Source organism: Lagopus muta, chromosome 25 (genome assembly GCF_023343835.1).
Source record: "Lagopus muta isolate bLagMut1 chromosome 25, bLagMut1 primary, whole genome shotgun sequence".
In the NCBI taxonomy this organism is placed as follows: Eukaryota; Metazoa; Chordata; class Aves; order Galliformes; family Phasianidae; genus Lagopus; species Lagopus muta.
The window spans coordinates 1,489,631-1,509,671 of NC_064457.1; the positions used below are offsets into that span (position 1 = coordinate 1,489,631).

Genomic DNA, 20,041 nt, shown 5'->3' on the forward strand with positions numbered 1-20,041 from the left:
AGACGCTGCTGTGATGGGCGTCACCCCACTGCCCCCCTTCCTCCTTTCACTTCTGGGCAGGAACCTTGCAGCACTGCCAGCATGGGACAAAGAGCACCTTGTGAACCCACGTCTTCAGTGTGCAAACAGCCAGGGCGGGGGCTGCTGAGAAGCATTGGCAAAGGCTTTGTGCCACACAAACGGGGTTTGGGTCCCGGCGCTTTGGCACAGTTCAGCTTTTACAGTTGTTACAGAGCCGTTGCTTTTCCTGGTGAGCTCAGGTACGCTCTGTGGGCAGGGCAGCCATCCTGGCACCAAGGGGCAGCTCCAGCACGGCGTGGTGCCAGGCTGTGGGTGCTCCTGTTGTGCTGCAGTGGGGCTGGGGGTTCCCTGCGTGCCGTGGGCCCCACTCACAGCACAGCCAGAGCTGCACCGAGAGCTCAGAACGGAGCCCTGGAGCTGCCCCAGACCCTGCAGCTCCCTGGGATTGCCACTGTCATGGTTCTAGGGACAGCCACACACACAGCCACCACGCTCCCTTTGTTCCCAGACCTGCTTTATTCGCAAAGAACAGTTGGAAGACCTCACGAAAGGCTCAGCTTCCACAATAAAAAAATAAGAACAGCAAAAAGAGAAGAGGCTGTGAGCTCGGCTCCCTCGCCACGGTCTGTGAGCAGCTCTCCCCTTCCGGGAGCAAAGAGCAATTCCCGGTCCTGGGCAGCAACGCAGCTCCTGCTGGGAAACCTGGAGCCCTCCCAGCTCCCAATGGTCTCCTCAGCAGCTGCCCATCCTTTGGCCAGGCTTGGCTGCATCCAGCAGTGCAAAGATCAGCACAGAGGGCCGCGCAGCTCCTCTGGCTTTGGGGATGAGCAGGGCTTCGTCCTGGCGTCACCTCTGTGTTTGCTCAGGGCAGCACGCAGCCAAGGGGCTCCAGTGGTCCTGCAGCCAAACTGAGCCCCCAGTGCTTTGTCCTGGGCTGCCCTGTGCCAGCAGGACTCAGCCCAGTGCTGCTCATGGGTGCCCAACAGCACAGCGAGGGGCTGCACGGCGTTGGGGCTGTGCCCTGCAGCGCTCCCTGCCCCATCCATCCCCCCTTTGTCACCCAGTGAGCCGGCAGCCAGCGCCCACCGGGGCTGCATTTAAATAGGATTCTTGCTTTTTTTTCCTTAAATAAAGTCCTATCTGAGTCCGTTTTCCTAACAAAGTGCCATTCGGGGGGGTGCAGCGCTGAGCCCCCCAGCTCTGTCAAGGGATCCCAATGGGGCAGCACTGGGGGTCCATGGGGGAGCAGGATGGACCCGAACTGCCCCCTCCCAGCCTCATTTCTCCTCTCGCTCGCTGTCTGCACAGAGCCCGGGGTTCTCAGCCAGCGTGGGCCTGACTTTCTTCTTCTCCTTGAAGCGGCCGGAGTTGGACACCTTGACGTGTTTCCCTTTGGTGCTTTTATCCACGATCTTCTCCAGGCGGGCGGCGAAGTCGGGCGTCCCTTCCTCAGCTGAACCCTCGGGGCCGTCGCCGGCGTGGATGTCGGGGCTGTCATACAGCACCTTGGGCATGGATTTACGCTTCCTCAGGAAGGTCAGCTTCCACCAGCTGTGGCTCTCAGCCATGACTGCGGGGCACCTGGGTGGGAGGCGGCAGCGTTACGGGGCCAGGAAGGGGAATGGGGAAGTGGCAGGGGGCAGCGTGACGGCACAGCTCACCCAGCCGCATGGTTTCCCTCTTTGCTGTGGCTGAGGTGAGCACAGCAGGAAGGGGATTCCCAGCCCTCCAGGCCCCAACCTGGTGCGGGGACAGCAGCCCTGTGCCCACACAGTGCCTCCACTGACCCTACAGAATCACAGAATGGCCAGGGTAGGAAGGGAACTCAAAGATCGTGAATCTCCAGCCCCCCCTGCCACATGCAGGGCCACCAACCTCCGCATTTAATACCAGACCAGGCTGCCCCATTCAACCTGGCCTTGAACATTTCCAGATCCTACAGATCAGACCCCATCCCACATCCAAGCTCTGGCACCCGACACAGCATTGTGCCTCCACTGCTGCTTTTGGAGTACCAGGCCAGGGGAGAAAGGCCACCACGTCTCACAGACCCTGGCAATGGAGACGTGGCCGTGAGAAGCTCCCAGGACAATTTGCTGTCACCTGGATACGGCCACCTCGGGGCCTCAGCCATCCCGCTCCCACCGACAGCACCGTGATGCCCTACCTGAGCTTCCTGCCCCGCTCAGCGGCCTGGGGACAACGTGGGGCCCCACACCTGCTGCTGCCCCGCTGCTCTGAGTCAAGGTGAACCCGAGAGCAAACCACTCCTGCTTGAGCAAACAGCGGGGCCGGGCCAACGCTGTGCTGAATATTCATGACGGGGAAGTGGTGGCTGAGCCATGGGGTGGCACTGGGAAGGACCCCCCCGCCCCGTCCCTGTTGTCACATTGGATTTGGGAGTGCAACCGGGGATTGGAAGGAAGTATGGAACCCTCCCAGTGCCCAGCACAGAGCAGGGTGACATGCTGTCATCTCTACGGTGTGGGGGCGCGGGCTATGGGGACACGACAGGGCCGGCACTCATGGGACTGTGGGATATGAGGACGCAGCTGATGGGGACATCGCACGGACGTGGCTCATAGGGACATTGCAGGGTCACCACTCATGAGAACGTGGCCCGTGGGGACACTACGGGGACGCGGCCCGTGGAGGAATGGCTCATGGGGACACAGCTTGTGGGGATGCGGCCATCGCGGTCACCTCTCGTGGGGACACCGCAGGACACGGCGCAGCCCCGCATCGCACCGCGCATGCGCACGCCTCTCCTCCCTCGGCCATCGGCTGCGCCCCGCCCTCCCGACAGCTCCCTGCTCCCATTGGTCGAGCGCCACCACCTCTCCGCCAATCGAAGGAGCGGCGCGTGGCACTGTCCATCAGCCGCGTCCTCCGGATTGGAAGCGGGGCGGGACCCACGGAGCATTGAGTTTCTGGATTGGATGCGCCGTATGGTGCGCGGCGAGGATTGGCTGAGGTGGAGGGGCGGGGCCAGGCGGGGGAAAGCGGAAGCGGCGGCGGCGAGCGGCGCGCAGCAGGCGGGATGCAGGTGGGCAGCGGGACCGGAGTTCAGGGGTCAGAGGTCAGGGGTCAGAGGTCAGGTCTGTTCCCTCTCGCAGGCCTCTCCGCGGGACTACCAGGATGTGCCCATCGACATCCAGACCGGCAAGCTGCTGGGTACGGCGGGCTGCGGGCAGTGCGGCCTCCTCAGCTCCCCGTGCTCCGCAGCTCGGGCCGCTCACCGCCCCCCCTCCCCCCCACAGACTGGTTGGTGGACCGGCGGCACTGCGGCCTGCGCTGGCAGGCCCAGGTGAGCACCGTGCGACAGAAGATCGAGGCTGCACTGCAGGACATGCCCGAGCACGAGGAGATCGCACAGCTGCTGGCGGGCGCCGGTGAGAGAAACCTGAACGACCCTTCACCCTGCTTCCCCCCCCCTCCCCGGGCATCAGCCCCGTGACAGCGTTGTCCCCCCTCTCTCCTCTCTGCACAGCCATTCACTACTCGCACTGCCTCCGCATCGTGGACATCCTCAGGGGCACTGAGGCCTCCTCCAAGAACCTCTTTGGGCGATACTCATCCCAGCGCATGAAGGTGAGCGGGGATGGGGACGGGTGCCCAGCTCCTGTGCCCTCCTCACCCTCTGCTTCCCCCTCCCCAGGACTGGCAGGAGATCGTGGCCCTTTATGAGAAGGACAACACCTACCTGGGTACGGCTGCGAGGTGCCCAGGGAGGGGGTAGGATGCAGCATGCCATAGGGGACCATCGCAGATCCTCATGGTTCTCCCGCCCCACAGCTGAGCTCGCTGCTCTCCTGGTGCGTAATGTCACTTATGAGGTCCCTGCACTGCGCAAGCAGATTGCCCGCTGCCAGCAGGCCCAGCAGACCTGGCCCGCCGTGAGGAGGGAGTGCCAGCTGGCAGCTGCTGAGCTGCGGGAGCGCTTCTACGCCTCCTGCAAGCAGTACGGCATCACTGTGAGTCCCCTGGTGCTGTTATGGGACCCCATGCCCTTTTGTATGGGGAGAGTCACCCCACGGCCCCCTGACCCAGCTCTGTAAGCAGTCCGGAAGAAATTCGGCCTGTGTGCCTCCCTGCCCCAATGTGTCCCTGCTCCATCTGCAGGGGAGCAATGTGCGCCAGGAGCTGCTGGCCTTGGTGCAGGACCTGCCCTCACTGCTCTCTGAGGTTGGAGCAGGAGTTGGTGCGCTTTCTGAGGCCATCGAGCTGTACCAGGCCTGCGTGGAGTTTGTTTGCCAGAGGTGGGTGTGGGGGCAACCGCTGTCCCTGGGGGTCTCTCAGCAGCACCCCAGTAGGGAGGGGGAATCGCGGCCTCTTCCATCTGCTGCTGATGTCCCTATGGCAGCTCAGAAGGGCCCGTGGTGCCCATGCTGCGGTACGTGGGGAGCAAAGGCAACACAACCGTGTATGAGTGGAGGACGGGGTTTGAGCCAGCGAGGGTGGAGAAGCCAGAGGTGCAGGTGGTGCCGGAGCAGCCAAAGGAGGACACGGTATGGTGCTGCAGTGCCTGGGGCTGTTTGCTGCAGCTGGAAGGGAGCCTGTGTCCTTCGGGTTTCAGAGCCCATTGCCCTTTTTGCTGCAGATTGACTGGGGAGACTTCACGCTGGAGCCGATCGGTGGGGGTGACCTGACAACACTGCTGCAGGTGGGGAAGCCCAGGATAATGAGATCGACTGGGGCATCGTGGTAGAGCCAAGCCCACAGGTGAGTGCTGGCTGCTTGCTCCTGGGGCCTGGCCCCATGCTTGGGGCTGTTGCAGGTGCCCTGCAGTCACCAGCCATTCTCTCTTTCATTGCAGGACAGCGGCATTGACTGGGGCGATGCTGAAAGCAATGAGGCACAGATTACGGTGTTGGAGGATGGCTCTGAGGGTGAGCATGGTCACAAAGGGGACGGGTGGGTTCCGATGTGTGGAGACCGCAGAGTTCCCTTCCCTGCTGACCCCTTTCGTCCCCCAGAACTCGAGGCAGTTGCCCGTGGCTCCGATGCCCTGACGCTGCTGGAGAATGCTGTGACACGGAACCAATTCATTGATGAGCTCATGGAGGTGAGCAGCAGCAGCGCTGGGGCGGCTCAAGCACAGGTTGGGTTTCTGGCTGCCCCCTTTTCGCCCCCCCCCCCCCCCCCCCCCTCCCCACAGCGTCCTTTTCCCCACAGCTGGAGCTGTTCCTGGCTCAGCGCCTGGTGGAGATGGAGGAGGAGGCCGATGTCCTGGCTGCCAGCCAGTTCCAGCTGGCCCCCGCTGTCCTGCAGGGCCAAACCAGCACCCGTGTGGGCACACTGCTGGCCAGCACCAGGGCGCTGCTGGATCAGCTGAGCACCCGCCGCATGCAGCATCTCTTCATCATCCTCGCCTCCCCCAGGTCGCCTCACTGGGAAAATATGGGGAACTGGAGGGCTGGGGAGGGCAGATTGGGAGGATCCTGGAGGTGAAGCAGGAGCTGCTCTCCCTGTGCAGGTACGTGGACCGTGTGAGCGAGATGCTGCAGCAGAAACTGAACCAAGCAGAGCTGCTGCTGGCCAAGCGGGAGGCACTGAGCCGGAAGCGGCACGAGGCTCTGACAGAGCAGGGTGTGCTGGAGCCCAAGCTGGACCGCCTGCAGGAGCGAACCCGGGAGCTGCAGCAGCTGGTGAGGGTCCAAGCAGGGCTGCCCCTGGCCTCTCCCCTGCTGCACGCCCTCCCCTCACCTTGGGCTTTCTCTTGCAGATCGAAGCTGACATCTCCAAGCGCTATGGCGGGCGCCCGGTGCATCTGATGGGGGTCTCACTGTGAGCTGGAACCTCCAGTGAGGTCCTGCTGCCCCCTAAACCCCCCACCATGGTAGCGTGGCTTCAGCCTGGGGTTTGGCACTGCTGAATAAAGCTGCAGCTGTTCCCCATGCATCTCTTGTGCTCCGTCCACACAGGGGCTCAGTGCTGGGAGGAGAGGAACCCCCAGCCCAGAGATGACCCCCCCCCCCCCCCCCCCCCGAGCTGTGCAGCCCTCCCCAGAGCTGGGAGGTGGGGGCGAGGGTGGGCAATTCGATTTTAATTTCATAGCAGAGCGGTTGATTCATGGCTCGTTGTCGCCAGCGGTGACTCCGGTAATGACTTTCCATCACGATGAAAAGTGGAGTGACATCGCTCATTATTCCTCCCGCTCGTTATGGCAGGGTGGGGCGGGGGGGCCACGCACCCCTATGGACAGTGAGCGATGGTCCCCATTAATCACCACCACGACCCTCTGCCCCCAACACTCCCCCCCCCCCCCCGGCAGATGGGAGGGGGAAAGCAGAGCTTCGCCCCTGCCACCATTGGGCTGCACAGGACAGGGGGTGGCCGAACTCCCCCAGCACCTTCGGGGCGGTCTTCCACACCCATGGGCGTCACCCCCTGACCACTCCCCCCCCCCAGCACTCTATTGCCCCCCGCCCCCCTTTTGGGGGGGAGTCAGTGGGGGGGGGGAGGTGACATGCAGAGCTCTGGGCTCCAGCCGGGTCCCGTGCCCGGGGGGGGTGGCTTTAATTCCCAATTCCCCAGGCCGCCCATCTGCTCTACGTTGCCCACCCCCCCCTTATTTGTGGCGCAGCTGCTGAAGGGGCTCTAATTCTCCTCCTTAGAACAATGCCCAACTCGGCGACAGCTGCACCAGGGACGGATGTGACACCCCGGGCGGCAGCGCCGTCGCTTTGTCCCCGCTTTGTCCCCCCTGTTTTCCCCCCCCTCCTCGGAGGGAGGCGTGGTTCAGAGGCCGCCGCACTGCGCCGTGCCGCCGGCAGGGGGCGCTGCAGGACTGCGAACGGAGCGAGGAGGGCGCATTCAGATGAAGGGCGGGGCTAAATGAGAAGGAGGCGTGGCCGTGTGCCATATTAGGTGTGCGTGCAGCGAAAGGGCGGGGCTATGCAAAACAGCCCCTCCGCGGAGCGGCTAGAGGGAGATATTGGGGGGGGGTCTCTGTGATTGGGGTGCTCTGTGGGGTGACGATGGGACCACGTCCACCCTGTGATCCCACAGCCCCTGTAGGTGTGGGCACACACGGCTGGGTGGCCCAGGGTTCACAGGGCTGCGAGCGCCCACCTCAGCAGGCTGACGGCCTCTTTTAGGACCCTCCGGGGGTCCCACGGTGTCCCACCAGCCTTGCGCTGTGATGAGATGAGGGTCACGACCCGCAGTCACACACCTACAGAGGGTGGCTCGACGCTCATGTCACAAATGTCACTGTTGCCTCCAAAGGGTTGGTGTGGAATGGTGACCTCTGCGGCTCAGCCCCAGCTGGAGGCACCCCTGGGTCCCGGCACAGCTGTTGGAGAGGAGACTGAGCTGATGCAGAGGCTTTAATTGGCACAGAGGCTTTAATTGACATAGAAGCTTTAATTGGGACAGAGCAGAGGGGTTTGGGGAGAGGCCCAGGTGCAGCCTGGTGGCTTTTGGGCTTGCAGCAAAGTGGTGTAGGAGCAATGAATCTGTTCTCCTTCATTATGCTTAAGGCCTCCCTTGGTGTTATTAATGCTGAGGGTGGGAGCTGGAGAGGGGCTGTCAGGGGCCAGTGGCCAGCAGGGTGTCTGTGTGCTTTCACCCCCGGCTTCAGCCTTGTGCAGGACAAATGCCACTGGTGCATCGATGCGCCTTAATGCCCGGCACAGAACAAACCCCCATTGCTGAGGAGGGGTTAAAAATATCCCAGCCGGGGGCAGGCAGCTCAGGTTGCTTCTGACAGCACCCTTGGGCCCCACTGCCCACCCCCATCCCATGGGGAGGCACGAGGAGGGGTTTCAAGCCTCTCTAATGCACTCCTGTTCCCCACAGGACACAGCTCTGTCCTCGTGCTCTCCAGCCCCATTGCGAGCCTATAGCAGCCGTAGGGTTTGGTGTGCTCTCGCTGTGGGGCTGTGCCCTCCCTGCCCGCCACCATTACCTCATCGGATTGAGGGTTGCAGCAAGACGTGGGCTGGGGCCGCACCCCATCTTTCGTAGGTGTTTGCTGGTTGTTTTGCAGATTAGTGAGGCTGGGGCAGAGCGAGCCCACACCACCGAGCTGCTTGGATCCATTGCTGCCACCCCGCCTGGTCTTCGTCCTGTGCTTTGTGTACTGCTCCCAGGTAGGGGTGCTCTGTAACTGGGGCAGTCCTGCTTTGGGGGGGGGGGGTCTGTGCTGTTTGTCTCTCGACTCCCAGCTCTGCTCGAGGGAACTTTTTACCGATGACAACACTGAGCGGTGAAAAAGGGCCTCACTGCTGGCTAACATCACCCAGCCACGGGCACTCACTGCTCACAGCCCCAGCAGGGCTGCGTTAGCCCCCACCTGGAGCCCAGCTATTGCCCCCCAGCAGAGCCAGCGCTGCAGTTGGGCGTCGGAGCCTGAGCTCACTTGCTACATTTTCAGATGAACTGTTGTCTCTGGCATCCTGTTTGTTTCTGGGGCAGGACGCGGGCGTCTGCTTTTGGCTGCTGCTCTGGGCAGCTGCAAGCGTGGCAGAAATAGCAGAGCAGGGGCGGTGCTGCCCGGCTGCCACCCGAGCGATGGGGATGGAATCACGCCGAGGCGGCAGGGCTTTATAACGCTGGCTCCGTGTTTATTTCTTTGATCAGTTTCCAGCCCTTCCATCGGTGCGAGGGCTGCTGAACCGTGGATCTGGCGGGACATCCCATCCCACAGAGCTGCGGGGTACAGGTGAGGATGAGGTTGAATTTTTGCTGCCGTTCCTGCAGAGCCGTTTGCAGCTGTGTGAGGTGATGCTGTCAGGCCTCCAATGCTGTGGGAGACGGGGAGTTTTGACCCCCAGAACGGAGCAGGCATCGCAGGCAGGGATATTCCGTCTGGGCAGCTGCCGGTGCGTGAGATTAAAGACTTTAATTAGCGAGGAATGGAGTAATGAGGAAAGGGAAGCGCGGGGCTTCGCGCTGGCCCTGAGTGCGGCCCTGACTCACCGCAGCCCTCGGCCTTCCACCTGCGGAGCGCTGTGGCAACGCGGGGCGGGCCTCGAGGCCAGCACGGGAGCTGTGTCCGCACCGCAGGCCTCGCCGGGTGGCTGCCTAGGAGGCCCGAGGTCACCCGGCCCGGAGATGCCGGCCGTGCCGAGCGGCCCCGAGCCTCGCCCTGCGCTGTGGGCCTGGGGCGCTCGGTGCCATGGCAACAGCAGCGGGAAAAATGGGCGGAGCCCGCGCTCCGTCGCGATTGGTGCAAGCTGCCGTCACTCAAGATTCCGGACGGGCGGCTGGCTCCTGTACGTCGTTTCATTGGTAGTTGGGGCTGTCGTTCGGTTAGGGCCTCGCGCTCCGTTGGACTAGCGACCCGTCATTCATCCGCGCGGAAGGCGGTGCCGTTGTGCCGGTTTCTCCTCTCCGATTGGTCCGCCGGACACAGCTCTGGGTCCAAACCTCTCTTTTCGCTCTCCGATTGGTCTCTCCGCCTGCCCGTCCGCACGGCGACAGAGGCGGGAGCGTCTCCTCCGCACCACCTCCTATTGGCCCACCGCTTCGTCCCGCCTCCTATGGGCGGGTGCCGATTGGCGGAGGCGCCGCGGGAGGAGGTGTGAAGAGGAGGAGGGGGAGGGCGGGAGCGGGGCCGGCGGCGGCGGCGGCGGGGCTGGGAGCGATCGGCGGCGGCGAGCGGGTAGCGGCGGGCGGGGCCGGCGGCGCGGACGGAACGCGGGGCCGCGTCACGAGGCCTGAGGGCGCCTTAAAGGGCCCGGGGCGGGGCGGCGGGGGAGGCCGGGCCCGGCGGGGCCTCACGCGGGGCCGCCGTGCTGCGGGGAGAGCTCGGCAGGGCCTGGAGGGGCGGCGGCGGCGGCTGTGGGGGGGGGCGGCGGTCGGCAGCGGGAGCCCCTCGTGGTGAAGTTGACGCAACGGCCTAAGAATAGCGCGGGGCGGGGCGGCTCCGTGCACCCACCGGGCTGCGGCCGGGCGGGGCCTTCCGTGTTTCCTCAGCGCCCCCGGTTCGGTTTCAGCTCCCGGAAAGGTCCCGAAACGCGGCTCGGCAACTTCGGATCTGCCCCGTACGGAGCTCCGCGGAGAACGTAGGGGAGCGGGACGGGCCGTCCCGTGCGCTGCATGTGGGCACCGCGGGCAGTAAGTGGAGGGAACGAGGAAAAGGGGGCGGGGGAGGGGGATGGATTCCCCGGGTCTGTGGGGACACAGAGGTGGGATCCGGAGGGTTCGGAGCTGGAAAGGAAAGCTGGATTCGTCCCCGAGCCGAAGGGATTTCCACTGGGAAGTTTTATTGCAGTGTTCTGCTGTAACTCCGACTCTGAAAGTGTTGCTTTATTTTGTTTAAAAGTGGGGCAGGGGAAGGAGCGACCCGAGAGACCTGTTGTGAGCTGGATCCACCTGCTGGCTCCTTGTCGGTTGTTTTGTTTTGTTGTTGTTGTTGTTTTGCCTAACCTTCCACCTGTTTTCTTTTTCTTCTCCTCCAGAAATGCTTTCTCTGAAGAAATACTTCACGGAAGGCCTCATCCAGTTCACCATCCTGCTCAGCCTGATCGGCGTTCGCGTGGACGTGGACACCTACCTGAACTCCCAGCTCCCCCCTCTCCGAGAGATCATTCTTGGCCAGAGCTCTGCGTACACCCAGACCCAATTTCACAACCTACGCAACACCTTGGACGGGTATGGCATCCACCCAAAGAGCGTAGACCTGGACTATTACTTCACTGCTCGCAGGCTGCTGAACCAGGTGAGGGCACTGGACAGATTTCAAGTGCCCAGCACTGAAGTCAGTGCCTGGTTGGTGCACCGTGACCCCGACGGCTCCGTGTCCGGCACCCAGCCCAGCACCGGCATCGCCCTCGAAAACAGCGGTGCTCTGCAGGATGGCAACGGTCCTGATGGTGCTGTGAGGGAGAACGGGGCTGAGCAGGGCTTTGGGGAAGAGCTGGAGGACCTGGGAGCTGTGGCTGCCCCAGTGAACGGGGACCTGACCAAAGAGGTAGGCGGCTCCTTCTTTATGTCTTGCCTTGGGGGGCGGCCTGGCATTGGCTTCTTTGCTGGCTGTTGTTGTGAGTTTGGTGTTTTGTGTGTGCTGTGTGATGAGCACGTGGCCATGGGAATGGCGTGGGGCCGAAGCACAGCGTGCTCCTGAATGCTTGCTGTACGCTCAGGGTGCTTTTCCACTTTTGTTTGCTGTATTCTTGGTTGGAAAGTGATACTGAAAGGCGAGGAAGGGGCCTGGGGTCGGCATTTCAGCGCGTGCACAAAGCTTTGTGTTGTGAAACCCGTCAAATAACGCTGGGAAATAAACACAGGCATTGGGTAACAGCCTCATCCCAGGTGTCAGCGGGGTGGTTGGGTTACTTGGCTCTGGAGTTCATCCAGCTGAGACGTTTATAGCTTGGTTTTCATCAGAGAGGGGTGGGGAGAGGTGAACTGGAAAGTGGTTTATTTTTTCTGTCTGTCTGAGCATAACCTTTCAGATGTTGTGATGCAATCGGTCCCTGCTAGGAGCTCCTCTTTTTTTTTCTTTCCTTTCCTTTTTGGCACTGGTCTCTTTGTCACGACCCATTCAGCCTCAATATCTCCCCAGCCACGTGTGGGTGTTGGTGCTGCTTGGCTCTGTTGGGCATTCCCAGCGTTGCTGCTGTTGTCTCGTGTTCTGAACTCGGTGTGGAGCCGGGTTGGGATGCAGCCCATTGCTCCCCATCCCCTGTGGGCACCTCGAGCTTTGTCACATGGTTTTAGCACAGCAGGAGGCAGGAAACCACGGAAGGAGAGCAGTTGAACACGTGCAGGCAGGAGGGACGGTGGCCGTGGTCGCTTTGGGTCGAGCTTTGCTGCGGTTGAGCAGCGCTGCTGTAGGATGTGTGAGTGTGGAGGAGTCGCTGAGGCAATGGGAGGAACTGGCAGCGCGGCGCCAACGTTCACATGTCTGGCTCCTGGCCTGATAACTGAGAGGTAATTCCTGTGCGTGGAAAGAGGGAGGACTTTGACTTGCTTCCTGTAAGGCCACGTGTGTGGCCGTTCCCTCCCAGCTGCTCCTTGGCCGTGCTGTCCCCATGTTGGAGCACTCGGGCTCTGCCCACCTCCCACCCCCATTCCCTGCCTGCTGCCCCACAGCCCGGCTCGGAGGGCAGCCCCCAGTGGCACCGTGAGGAAACCCCACAGACTGTAGGGATGGTGCTGCCCACAACTGCTTATTTTTGGTGTCTTTGTCTGGAACCTTCACTCCCTGCTCGCCTGCAGGCTCGGTGCTGGCTGCAGAGCTGGAGCTTTCCTCCCGCGGGGTTGCAAACTCAGGGTTTGTGCTTTTGCTCGACTCCCCCGTGGCTTTAACGCAGTGCAGGCGTCTGGGGCAGGACGCGACCTTGTGCAGGGAGCAAGGCTGCCTTCCCGATTCTAGAAGCTGGCACGGTGCGGCGCTCTGTGGGCGCTGAGCTGAAGGTGGGGCTCCTTTTGCCCCAGCAACTCCCGGTGGTGGCCGAGCCCCAGGACGAGGACCGGCGGCAGCAGGGCTGGGGGGCGCCGAGCAGGACGCCGCCCCCGGCGGAGGGGGTGAGGAGTGGGGGCTCCGTGCTCCGCGCTGGGCAACCGCTGTACCGTCAGCCCCGGGCAGGAGGGACCCGGGTTGGGCCGGGCGCGGTTCTCCCGTTGTCGGCGCGGAGCCGAACGAAGGTGGAGCGGCCCAAGGTCACAGCAGCCGTCCCTGCGCGGGGCCCGGTGCCTCCGCCGCGCCCTATAGGCCGATCTGATAGGAAGACCGCAGGCGGAGGGGCCTCGTGGCTGCGGCAGGCCCAAGGGTGGGGGTTGGGGGGCGGCCCCAGGCGGTGCCGCAGCCGGGGGAGGCAGCGCCCGGTACCGGAGCGCGCGGCGCGGGGCGGCGGCGCTGCGCCACGGCGGGGGCGCGGCCCTGCAGGAAGGCGCGGGCCGGTGGGCCCCGCGGCCGCCGATTGGTGGAGAGGGCGGCCCCCAGGCGGCGCGGATTGGCTGAGACCTCCGCCCGGGCGAGAGGCGGGGCGTACGGTGGGGCGCGGCCGCCCATTGGTCGGGCCAGGCGAAGGGGGCGGGGCCCGGCGTCGCCGCATCCCGGCGGGGCGGGGGGAAGGGCGGGGCCCGGCGGCGCCGCAGCCAAGGTAACGGCGGGGGAGGGGCGGGCGGGGCGCGCCGCAGCCCGGCCCGGGCGGGCGGCGGCGGGACCGGGGCGGGGCGGGCGGGGGCTGCTGCCGCCGCCGCAGCGGGGCCGCGGGCACCTGTGGCCGCTCGGGGCGGAGAAGCGGCGATGCGTGCTCGGCGCCGCTCCCCGGCCTGCCCGCCCCGCCGCCCCCCGCGGGGACCATGAGCGCGGCGCCGCGGCCCGGGCGGCAGCGGGGGCCATGAGAAAGGTACCGAGCCGGGGAGGGAGGGAGAGAGGGAGGGAGAGAGGTGGGGGAGGGCGGTGCTGCAGGGCCGGGCTGCGGCGGGGCGGGGGCGGCGGTGCCCGGAGGGGGGGTGGGGTGGGGGAGCGGCACCGTGGGGGTCCCCAGGGTGGGGGCGGCCGCTTCGCACCCCCCCTCCCCCCGGGTGCGGTCGGGCTCCGGGCGGGGCGGGGCTGCGGGCGCCCGGTGGCGGTGCTTCTGGTTGCATCAGGTGGGCGCCGATGCGGGTATTTTTTTTTCTTATTTTTATTTTTTTTTATTTTTAATTATAATTTATTTATTTATTTTATTCCCCCCCCCCCTCGCCTCTCCCCCCCCCCCCCCCCCCCAACCGGCGCACTCCTCCCCTTATGCAAATGGCCGGGATGGCACCACGGGCTGATGCAAGCTGGCCACGGCGCAGCCACCGCCGCGACATTGGCCCGAACGCCTCCTGCCCTGCGCCGCCTGCACCGGGCCGCCCCCGCCATGGGGCGCGCGTCCGCACGGCCCTCCCGCAGAGCCGCCCCCCCCGGGCTGCGATGGGCAGCGGCCGCCGCGCCCCGCAGGAGCCGAAGGAATGGTGCGGGGGGCGGTGGGAGAGGGGTGGGCCGAGGGGTCCGGAGGGGCCCGTGCTGAGCGATTCCGTGTGCGTGCGTGTGTCTTTCAGGACATCGATTTGATTGACATCCTGTGGAGACAGGACATCGATCTGGGCGCCGGGAGAGAGATTTTTGACTACAGCCACCGGCAGAAAGAGAGCGAAGTGGACAAAGAGCTGAGCGATGGGAGGGAGCGCGGGGACGGCTGGAGGAGCGCGGGAGCACAGGTCACCAATAGGAACCTGCTAGTGGATGGCGAGACCGGGGAGAGCTTCCCTGCGCAGGTAACGGAACGGCTGGCATCCAGCACAGCTTCTGCTGAGCTGCACTGCCGGCTCAGGGCCCCCTCCAGCCCCAACCCGGTGCTGGGAGCACCTCGGAAGCATTGGGTGGGGCCTCTGGCTCTTTTTCGGATGCGCTGTAATGAAGCTTTGCTGTAGGAGTTTGTCTTTCCATCGCCTCCCTCCTAATCCTGGGGCTTGCGTTTCCCATCAGGTGCCTGGCGTGGAGGATCAGACGGCCCTGTCCCTGGAGGAGTGCCTTAGGCTGCTGGAGGCCACCTTCCCTTTCGGGGAGAACTCGGAGGTGAGCGAGGATGGGGTTGTGGTGGCGCTTGTACCCCTCATCGAGAGCGCAGGGCTGGCAGTAAATTGGGTTAGGCTGTTTAAGGAGGCTCCAGGCATCGTGCCTGCGAAAGTAGCAGCGGGGGGGAGGGTGTGGGGTGGTCACAATTAATTAAAGACTTCTGGCTTTGCTTCTAATTAGTTCATAGCGAACTGCGGAGGAATAACTGCAACCGCTTTGCTCTGAACAAAGGAGAAGCGATTGCCGGCGTGGAGGTGGAAGGGCATTGGGGCTGGCTGCCTCCCTGGCCGCGGCTCATCAGCTGGGGACTGACTGTGCCTCACGTGGTTCAGTTTCCAGCTGCAGATGTCTCCACCCTAAGCGAAGCTGTGCCCAGCGAGAGCCGGCCTGCGGGCATCCAGAGCAGCCTGCTGTCTCCTCTCCTCCCAGAGGCCGAGTCGCCCTTCGATCTGGAGCAGCAGTGGCAGGACCTCATGTCTATCATGGAAATGCAGGTCAGAGCGCCCTGGGGTGGCAGCTGCTGGTGCTGGAGGGGTGGCAGTGGGAAGGGGTTTGCCCTTCTGGGCGCACGTTGTCGCTCAGCTGAGGTTAGAGGAGGTGCGGTGGCTGCTCCAAGCACCCGGCTCCTGGAGGTCTGGCACAGCAGCTTTGGTTTTGCCACAGCCTGTGCGGTGACATTGAGCGCCCGTGTGGATGTTGCTGGCAGCGTCTTCAATCTCCCGCAGCTGGCGGGTGGTGCTGGGCGGACTGGAGATGCAGCTCCTTCCACAGGAGCAAGAAACGCCGTTGTCTTTGGTGGTGAAGGGCAGTGAAAAGGCAGGGCCTGAACGTGGTTGATTTGCTGATCTGCTTCGTGTCTCTTGCAGGCAATGGAAGTGAACGGCACGACCGCTGAAACCCTTTACAACGGCACGAGCGGAGACCTGCTGACTTCTAACTACAACCTCGCCCCAAACACTCCCATCAATCAGAATGTCAGCCTGCATCAGGCCTCTCTGGGCAGCTGCTCACAGGACTTCTCCCTCTTCAGCTCTGAAATTGAAAGCCCCTCCATGGGCGGCAGCTCAGCGCTGCTGCAGCTGGCGCCGGACAACTCCACCGGCCTCAACACCACCTTCAGCTCCACCAACTTCAGTGGGATCTTCTTCCCCCCACAGCTGAACAGTACGGTCAATGAGACGGCGGGCCCCGAGCTGCCCGACCCGCTGGGCGGCCTTCTGGATGAAGCCATGCTCGATGAGATCAGCCTGATGGATTTGGCCATCGAAGAAGGTTTCAACCCAGTGCAGGCCTCGCAGCTGGAAGAGGAGTTTGATTCTGACTCAGGTCTTTCTCTGGATTCTGGCCACAGTCCCGCTTCCCTTAGCAGCTCAGAAGCCTCTTCCTCTTCTTCTTCCTCCTCTTCCTCCTCCTCCTCCTCTTCCTCTTCCTCCTCATTTTCGGAGGAAGGAGCTGTCGGCTACAGCTCAGACTCTGAAAACGTGGACTTTGAGGAAGCGGAAGGGGCGGTTGGGTACCAGCCTGAGTACAGCAAGTTCTGCCGCATGAGCTACCAGGACCCGGCGCAGCTCCACTACTTGCCTTACCTGGAGCACGTGGGCCACAACCACACCTACAACATGGCACCGGGGAGCCTGGATCCCGAGGAGCCCAAGCTGCCCAGCGTGGGGAAGAAGAGCAGCAAGGAGAAACCGTCCGAGTTCCTGGATAAGCAGATGAGCAGGGACGAGCATCGAGCCAGAGCCATGAAGATCCCTTTCACCAACGACAAGATCATCAACCTGCCCGTGGAGGAGTTCAACGAACTGCTCTCCAAGTACCAGCTGAGCGAGGCGCAGCTGAGCCTCATCCGAGACATCAGGAGGCGAGGCAAGAACAAGATGGCTGCCCAGAACTGCCGCAAGAGGAAGCTGGACACCATCCTGAACCTGGAACGCGACGTGGAGGACTTGCAGAGGGACAAGTCCAAACTGCTCAGGGAGAAGGTGGAGTTCCTCAAGTCCATCCGCCAAATGAAGCAGAAGGTGCAGAACCTCTACCAGGAGGTGTTCGGCCGGCTGCGCGATGAGAACGGCCAGCCCTACTCCCCCAGTCAGTACGCCCTGCAGTACGCCAGCGACGGCAGCGTCATCTTGATACCTCGCACCTTGGCTGACCAGCAGGCCAGGAGGCAGGAGAGGAAACAGAAGGACCGCAGGAAGTGAGGGAGGCACGCGGGAGGAGTGGGAGAATCGCTCAAGGTAGAACTGGAGAAGGGCTGAGCCTGGAAGTGCTTAGAGGAACTTTCATGCCTTCTTATCCAATATATCTTCTGAATCGTGACTGCTGCTGCCGGTCAGTTGTGCAGGAGGGACTGCGGCCGAGCGCTCCCTGTGGGGAGGGACGGGGAGGAGCGGACAGTGCACTGGCGAGCCCAGCACCTTCCACAGCCTGGAATCCTTTGAGCGCAGGAAATCAGCTGGCATCACTGGTGGGGAGATGGGCGGAGGCGGAAAAACTACTGTTAGGAACTGGCTTTAAATAAGAAAAGAGATTTAAGCAAATGAACTTAAAAACCAAGCGATAGGAGAGACGTTTTTCTGAACTTCCAAAGTTCTGTGATTTCAGGTAGTTGTTTTGTTTTTTTTTTTTTCGTTTTTCTTTTAATTTTTTTTTTTCCTGAACCAGTTTTGACATCAGTGTGTGTGATTCAACCCCGACTTAATTCCAGATTAGCCACCATCCCTTTCTAGATCAGACCAGTGCACGCATGGCGACACGAGCGGCGCGGCCTTCCGTTAACCCTTCCAGCTCCGTGAGGAAGGGAGGGCTGTGCTGCCTTGGGGCATGGAGCCGGAGCCCTGCAGGGGGGTGGAACTGGGAAGGGTTAACAGGAGCAGAGCGCTGTGCATCCCCACCACACTCACAGAGCACGTCACTGCCGCGCAGGGCCGCTGTGCAGGAGGGCAGCAGCCCGCATGCAGCCGCTGTCTTCTCCTCCTGCCTGGCTGAGGAAGCTTTGGGGGCCACGGGGCGGCTGTGCGGCAGCAGGGGCAGCACGCAGAGCCGTGGGCTTGTCACTTATAGAACTAGACAGCTGTTAGGATTCCTGTTTCTTAACCGTGCTTTGATTTTATTTTATTTTTTAATATTTTTTTTTGTTAGGGCTTCAGCCCTGTTTTCCCTATAGGGTCTAGAGTGCTTGTGTTGAGTAAAAGGGAGAAGCCCGAACGTTCAAAGCTGCTAATTGTTCTCTTTGCCATAAAGATTCAGTGTAACCGTGTGATCACATTATAGGATTCTCTTCTGTCCCTAGGTGTTGGTCTGACTTCCTTTGTTTTAAGGAGGGGGGTGGGGGGTAGTGCCTTGATCACTGTTGGTCTCCTCCATGGAGACGATCCTAGAAGCTGTATTTACAATATAGCACAGCTGGGAGTGACTTTACCAGCAACTGAATAGCTTAAAATGGCTTTCCTAGCCAGTCCTGTGCATGTGATACGGGCTGAGGGTGCAGCACTGAGGGGGACGGCGCTGAGGAGGTGCAGGCAGCAGCTCTGCAGGGAACCCGGGGGTGCAGGGGGGGGGGGAGAAAGTGATGCTGCTGGGGGCTGCCAAGGAGGAGGTGTTGGTGTGGGCATGTGAACAGGCTGCGGGGAAAGGAGCTGCATCTCAGGGTGCGGGGGAAGAGCCCAGGGCTGCCTGCTGCCTCTGCGGGCCTTGTGCAGGGCTCTGGCGTACCGCGCTCCTGAGATCCAACAGCTTTACTTACGCATGAGATGAAGCACAAGGGATGGAGATGTTGGGTGTTGGGGAGGTTGGAATGGAGCCCTGAGTGTATGTTTTAAATTATTTTCCTCTTAGAAACTTTATTTTAATGATCTGTGACCTGTCAGGGAAAGAAGAGAGATTGTGTGAGCACAGGACAAAAAATAAAATGGCTTATTCACTGTACAGGCCTTGGTTTCGTGTATTTTCTTTTTTATTTCATTTCTTAAGCTGAAACACGTTTGGGAAACTGAAGAGCCTCCCTGTGGGGGCTGTGGGGCACAGCTCCCAGCTCTGTGGTGCTCTGTGGGGAGCGGGCACTGCTGCTGTCCCAGCCTGTGGGTGTTCCTCAAAGGCAGCAGCAGCCACCCCATCATTGCCAGCAGCATTTCCCCCACCTGGCCTCTAGTGGGGGCAGCGTTGGTACAGAGCTGGGTTCCCAAATCCGTTAGAAACAAACTGAACCCATGAACAAGAGGAGGCTTGAGCAGCAAGGTGCTACGGTCCTGCCTTTAGCAGAGCCCAGCAGCAGCACCACGTTGTACCCAAAGGGAGGTGAGGTCTTGCTTCTATTGGGAACTTCATGGGGCCACTATGATTTTCTGCAGACTGACCTCCCCTGATCACAGGAGGCCATGGCTTCATCTCCCTTTTGCTGGGCATTGAGGCCAGGGCAGCTCCACCTCCTCCCAGCTCAGCCCAGGGCACTAAAATAAACTACGAGGTTTTTCCAGTCTCTTCCTGGGCCCCAGGGCTGTTTATCACCCCAGGCTGCTGTTAGGCTCTAACAGCAACCAAGCGTTTGCCTTCCCCCCACTGTCCTCCTTTTCAGAGATCTCCATGGCCTGGCTCCTGCCATCCCCCCCATTCTTGCTCTACCCCAGCCAGCTCAGCTACCCCTGCTCTGCCTTCAGCTGACAACGCTCCTGGTGCAATCCCTGCCTGCAGCCTCTCCCCCAGCCTTTGGGGCAGCACGGGGCCGGCGCTCTGTGCATCGCTGTCACATCCTGGCACTGTCAGCAGCGTGGGCTGCCTGCCAGCGCAGATCAGGTGGTGAGCAGACCTTTCATTTTCCAAGGCAGGAAGCATTTAGCCACCAGCGGGGCCTCCTGCCTCTGATCTCGGCCAGAGCCCCGGCTTTGAGGAGTGCTGGGCTGCCCCCATCCCCGAGCACTGAACCTACCACCGCGACCCAGCACAGCTCCCAGCACACAGAGAGCTGGGCTCAGGGCCTCAGGAGGCGATGCTCTGCCCCATCAGGAGCCCCACATCCTCCAGACTCCTGCAGCACTCAGCTTCCAGCCCCCCGTGGCCATCAATCAGCTGAGAGCCTCTCCGAGGAGCTGCAGCCTCCTTACGTTCAATTAAGTGGACGTTCCCTCCTTCCAACTCCAGTGATTAACACCAGTTTAATTGCCGCTGCTGCTGGCTACCAGTGCAGGGAAGACATTTCAGCACAGCGCTGCAAACAGCCCAGATTTCAATGGGCTGCATAGTTTTGCAGGCACTGGCAGAGCAGCTGAACACCACCCAAAACCTCAGCGCTGCTCCCTGCTCTGTCACGCACCCCGTGGATGCTGGAAATCGCATGCCAGAAAGCCCCATCCTCCTCTCAGTGAAGCCAAGGGCTGTGCTGTGGCATTGAGAGCCAGGGGGCCGAGCAGAGGGGCACAGCTTTCCCTCCCTCCAATCCTGAAGGCTGCAAGCTCTTGCATAAAGCCAAGAACAAAGCAACGCCATTTCCATCTTCAGCCACCAGAATCAGCTTTA

At 62.1% G+C, this 20,041-nt stretch overlaps 3 protein-coding genes across 4 annotated transcripts; 2 read left to right on the forward strand and 1 right to left on the reverse strand.

Moving 5' to 3' along the window:
- Window positions 1–519: 519 nt before the first annotated feature.
- PRR15L (proline rich 15 like) lies at window positions 520–2,295 on the reverse strand. Its single transcript, XM_048926729.1, has 2 exons — window positions 2,189–2,295; window positions 520–1,602 (listed from the first exon to the last, which is right to left on the reverse strand). Exon 2 carries the CDS (start codon window positions 1,587–1,589, stop codon window positions 1,299–1,301), a length of 291 nt encoding a protein of 96 aa, XP_048782686.1. The 5' UTR covers window positions 1,590–1,602; window positions 2,189–2,295; the 3' UTR covers window positions 520–1,298.
- Window positions 2,296–2,989: 694 nt separating this feature from the next.
- On the forward strand, window positions 2,990–5,914 carry CDK5RAP3 (CDK5 regulatory subunit associated protein 3). Its single transcript, XM_048926661.1, is given in 15 exon segments — window positions 2,990–3,067; window positions 3,138–3,195; window positions 3,282–3,413; window positions 3,512–3,612; window positions 3,680–3,728; window positions 3,817–3,995; window positions 4,144–4,280; window positions 4,385–4,529; window positions 4,622–4,664; window positions 4,667–4,743; window positions 4,838–4,910; window positions 4,998–5,086; window positions 5,197–5,402; window positions 5,498–5,669; window positions 5,747–5,914. Coding segments are annotated over 15 exon segments (1,533 nt in total). The 5' UTR covers window positions 2,990–3,061; the 3' UTR covers window positions 5,813–5,914.
- A 3,618-nt stretch (window positions 5,915–9,532) lies between these two features.
- On the forward strand, window positions 9,533–17,363 carry NFE2L1 (NFE2 like bZIP transcription factor 1). 2 transcript variants are annotated; one of them, XM_048926557.1, is made up of 7 exons: window positions 9,533–9,548; window positions 9,966–10,086; window positions 10,431–10,942; window positions 14,011–14,226; window positions 14,438–14,527; window positions 14,860–15,021; window positions 15,394–17,363. In XM_048926557.1, the coding sequence occupies exons 3-7, from the start codon at window positions 10,433–10,435 to the stop codon at window positions 16,729–16,731; spliced, it is 2,316 nt and encodes a 771-aa protein (XP_048782514.1). In that variant the 5' UTR covers window positions 9,533–9,548; window positions 9,966–10,086; window positions 10,431–10,432; the 3' UTR covers window positions 16,732–17,363. The 2 variants fall into 2 exon arrangements, with proteins under 2 accessions (XP_048782514.1, XP_048782512.1); XM_048926555.1 differs by lacking the exon at window positions 9,533–9,548 and adding an exon at window positions 9,574–9,631.
- The last annotated feature ends 2,678 nt before the right edge of the window (window positions 17,364–20,041 follow it).

Excerpts from the sequence above, each read along its gene's own strand:
- NFE2L1 (XM_048926557.1), top strand. The coding sequence starts at position 10,433 with ATGCTTTCTCTGAAGAAATACTTCACGGAAGGCCTCATCCAGTTCACC. Across the intron at positions 14,528-14,859 it reads CTTTCGGGGAGAACTCGGAG|TTTCCAGCTGCAGATGTCTC; the intron begins GTGAGCGAGGAT and ends CACGTGGTTCAG. Across the intron at positions 15,022-15,393 it reads TGTCTATCATGGAAATGCAG|GCAATGGAAGTGAACGGCAC; the intron begins GTCAGAGCGCCC and ends TGTCTCTTGCAG.
- PRR15L (XM_048926729.1), bottom strand. The coding sequence starts at position 1,589 with ATGGCTGAGAGCCACAGCTGGTGGAAGCTGACCTTCCTGAGGAAGCGT.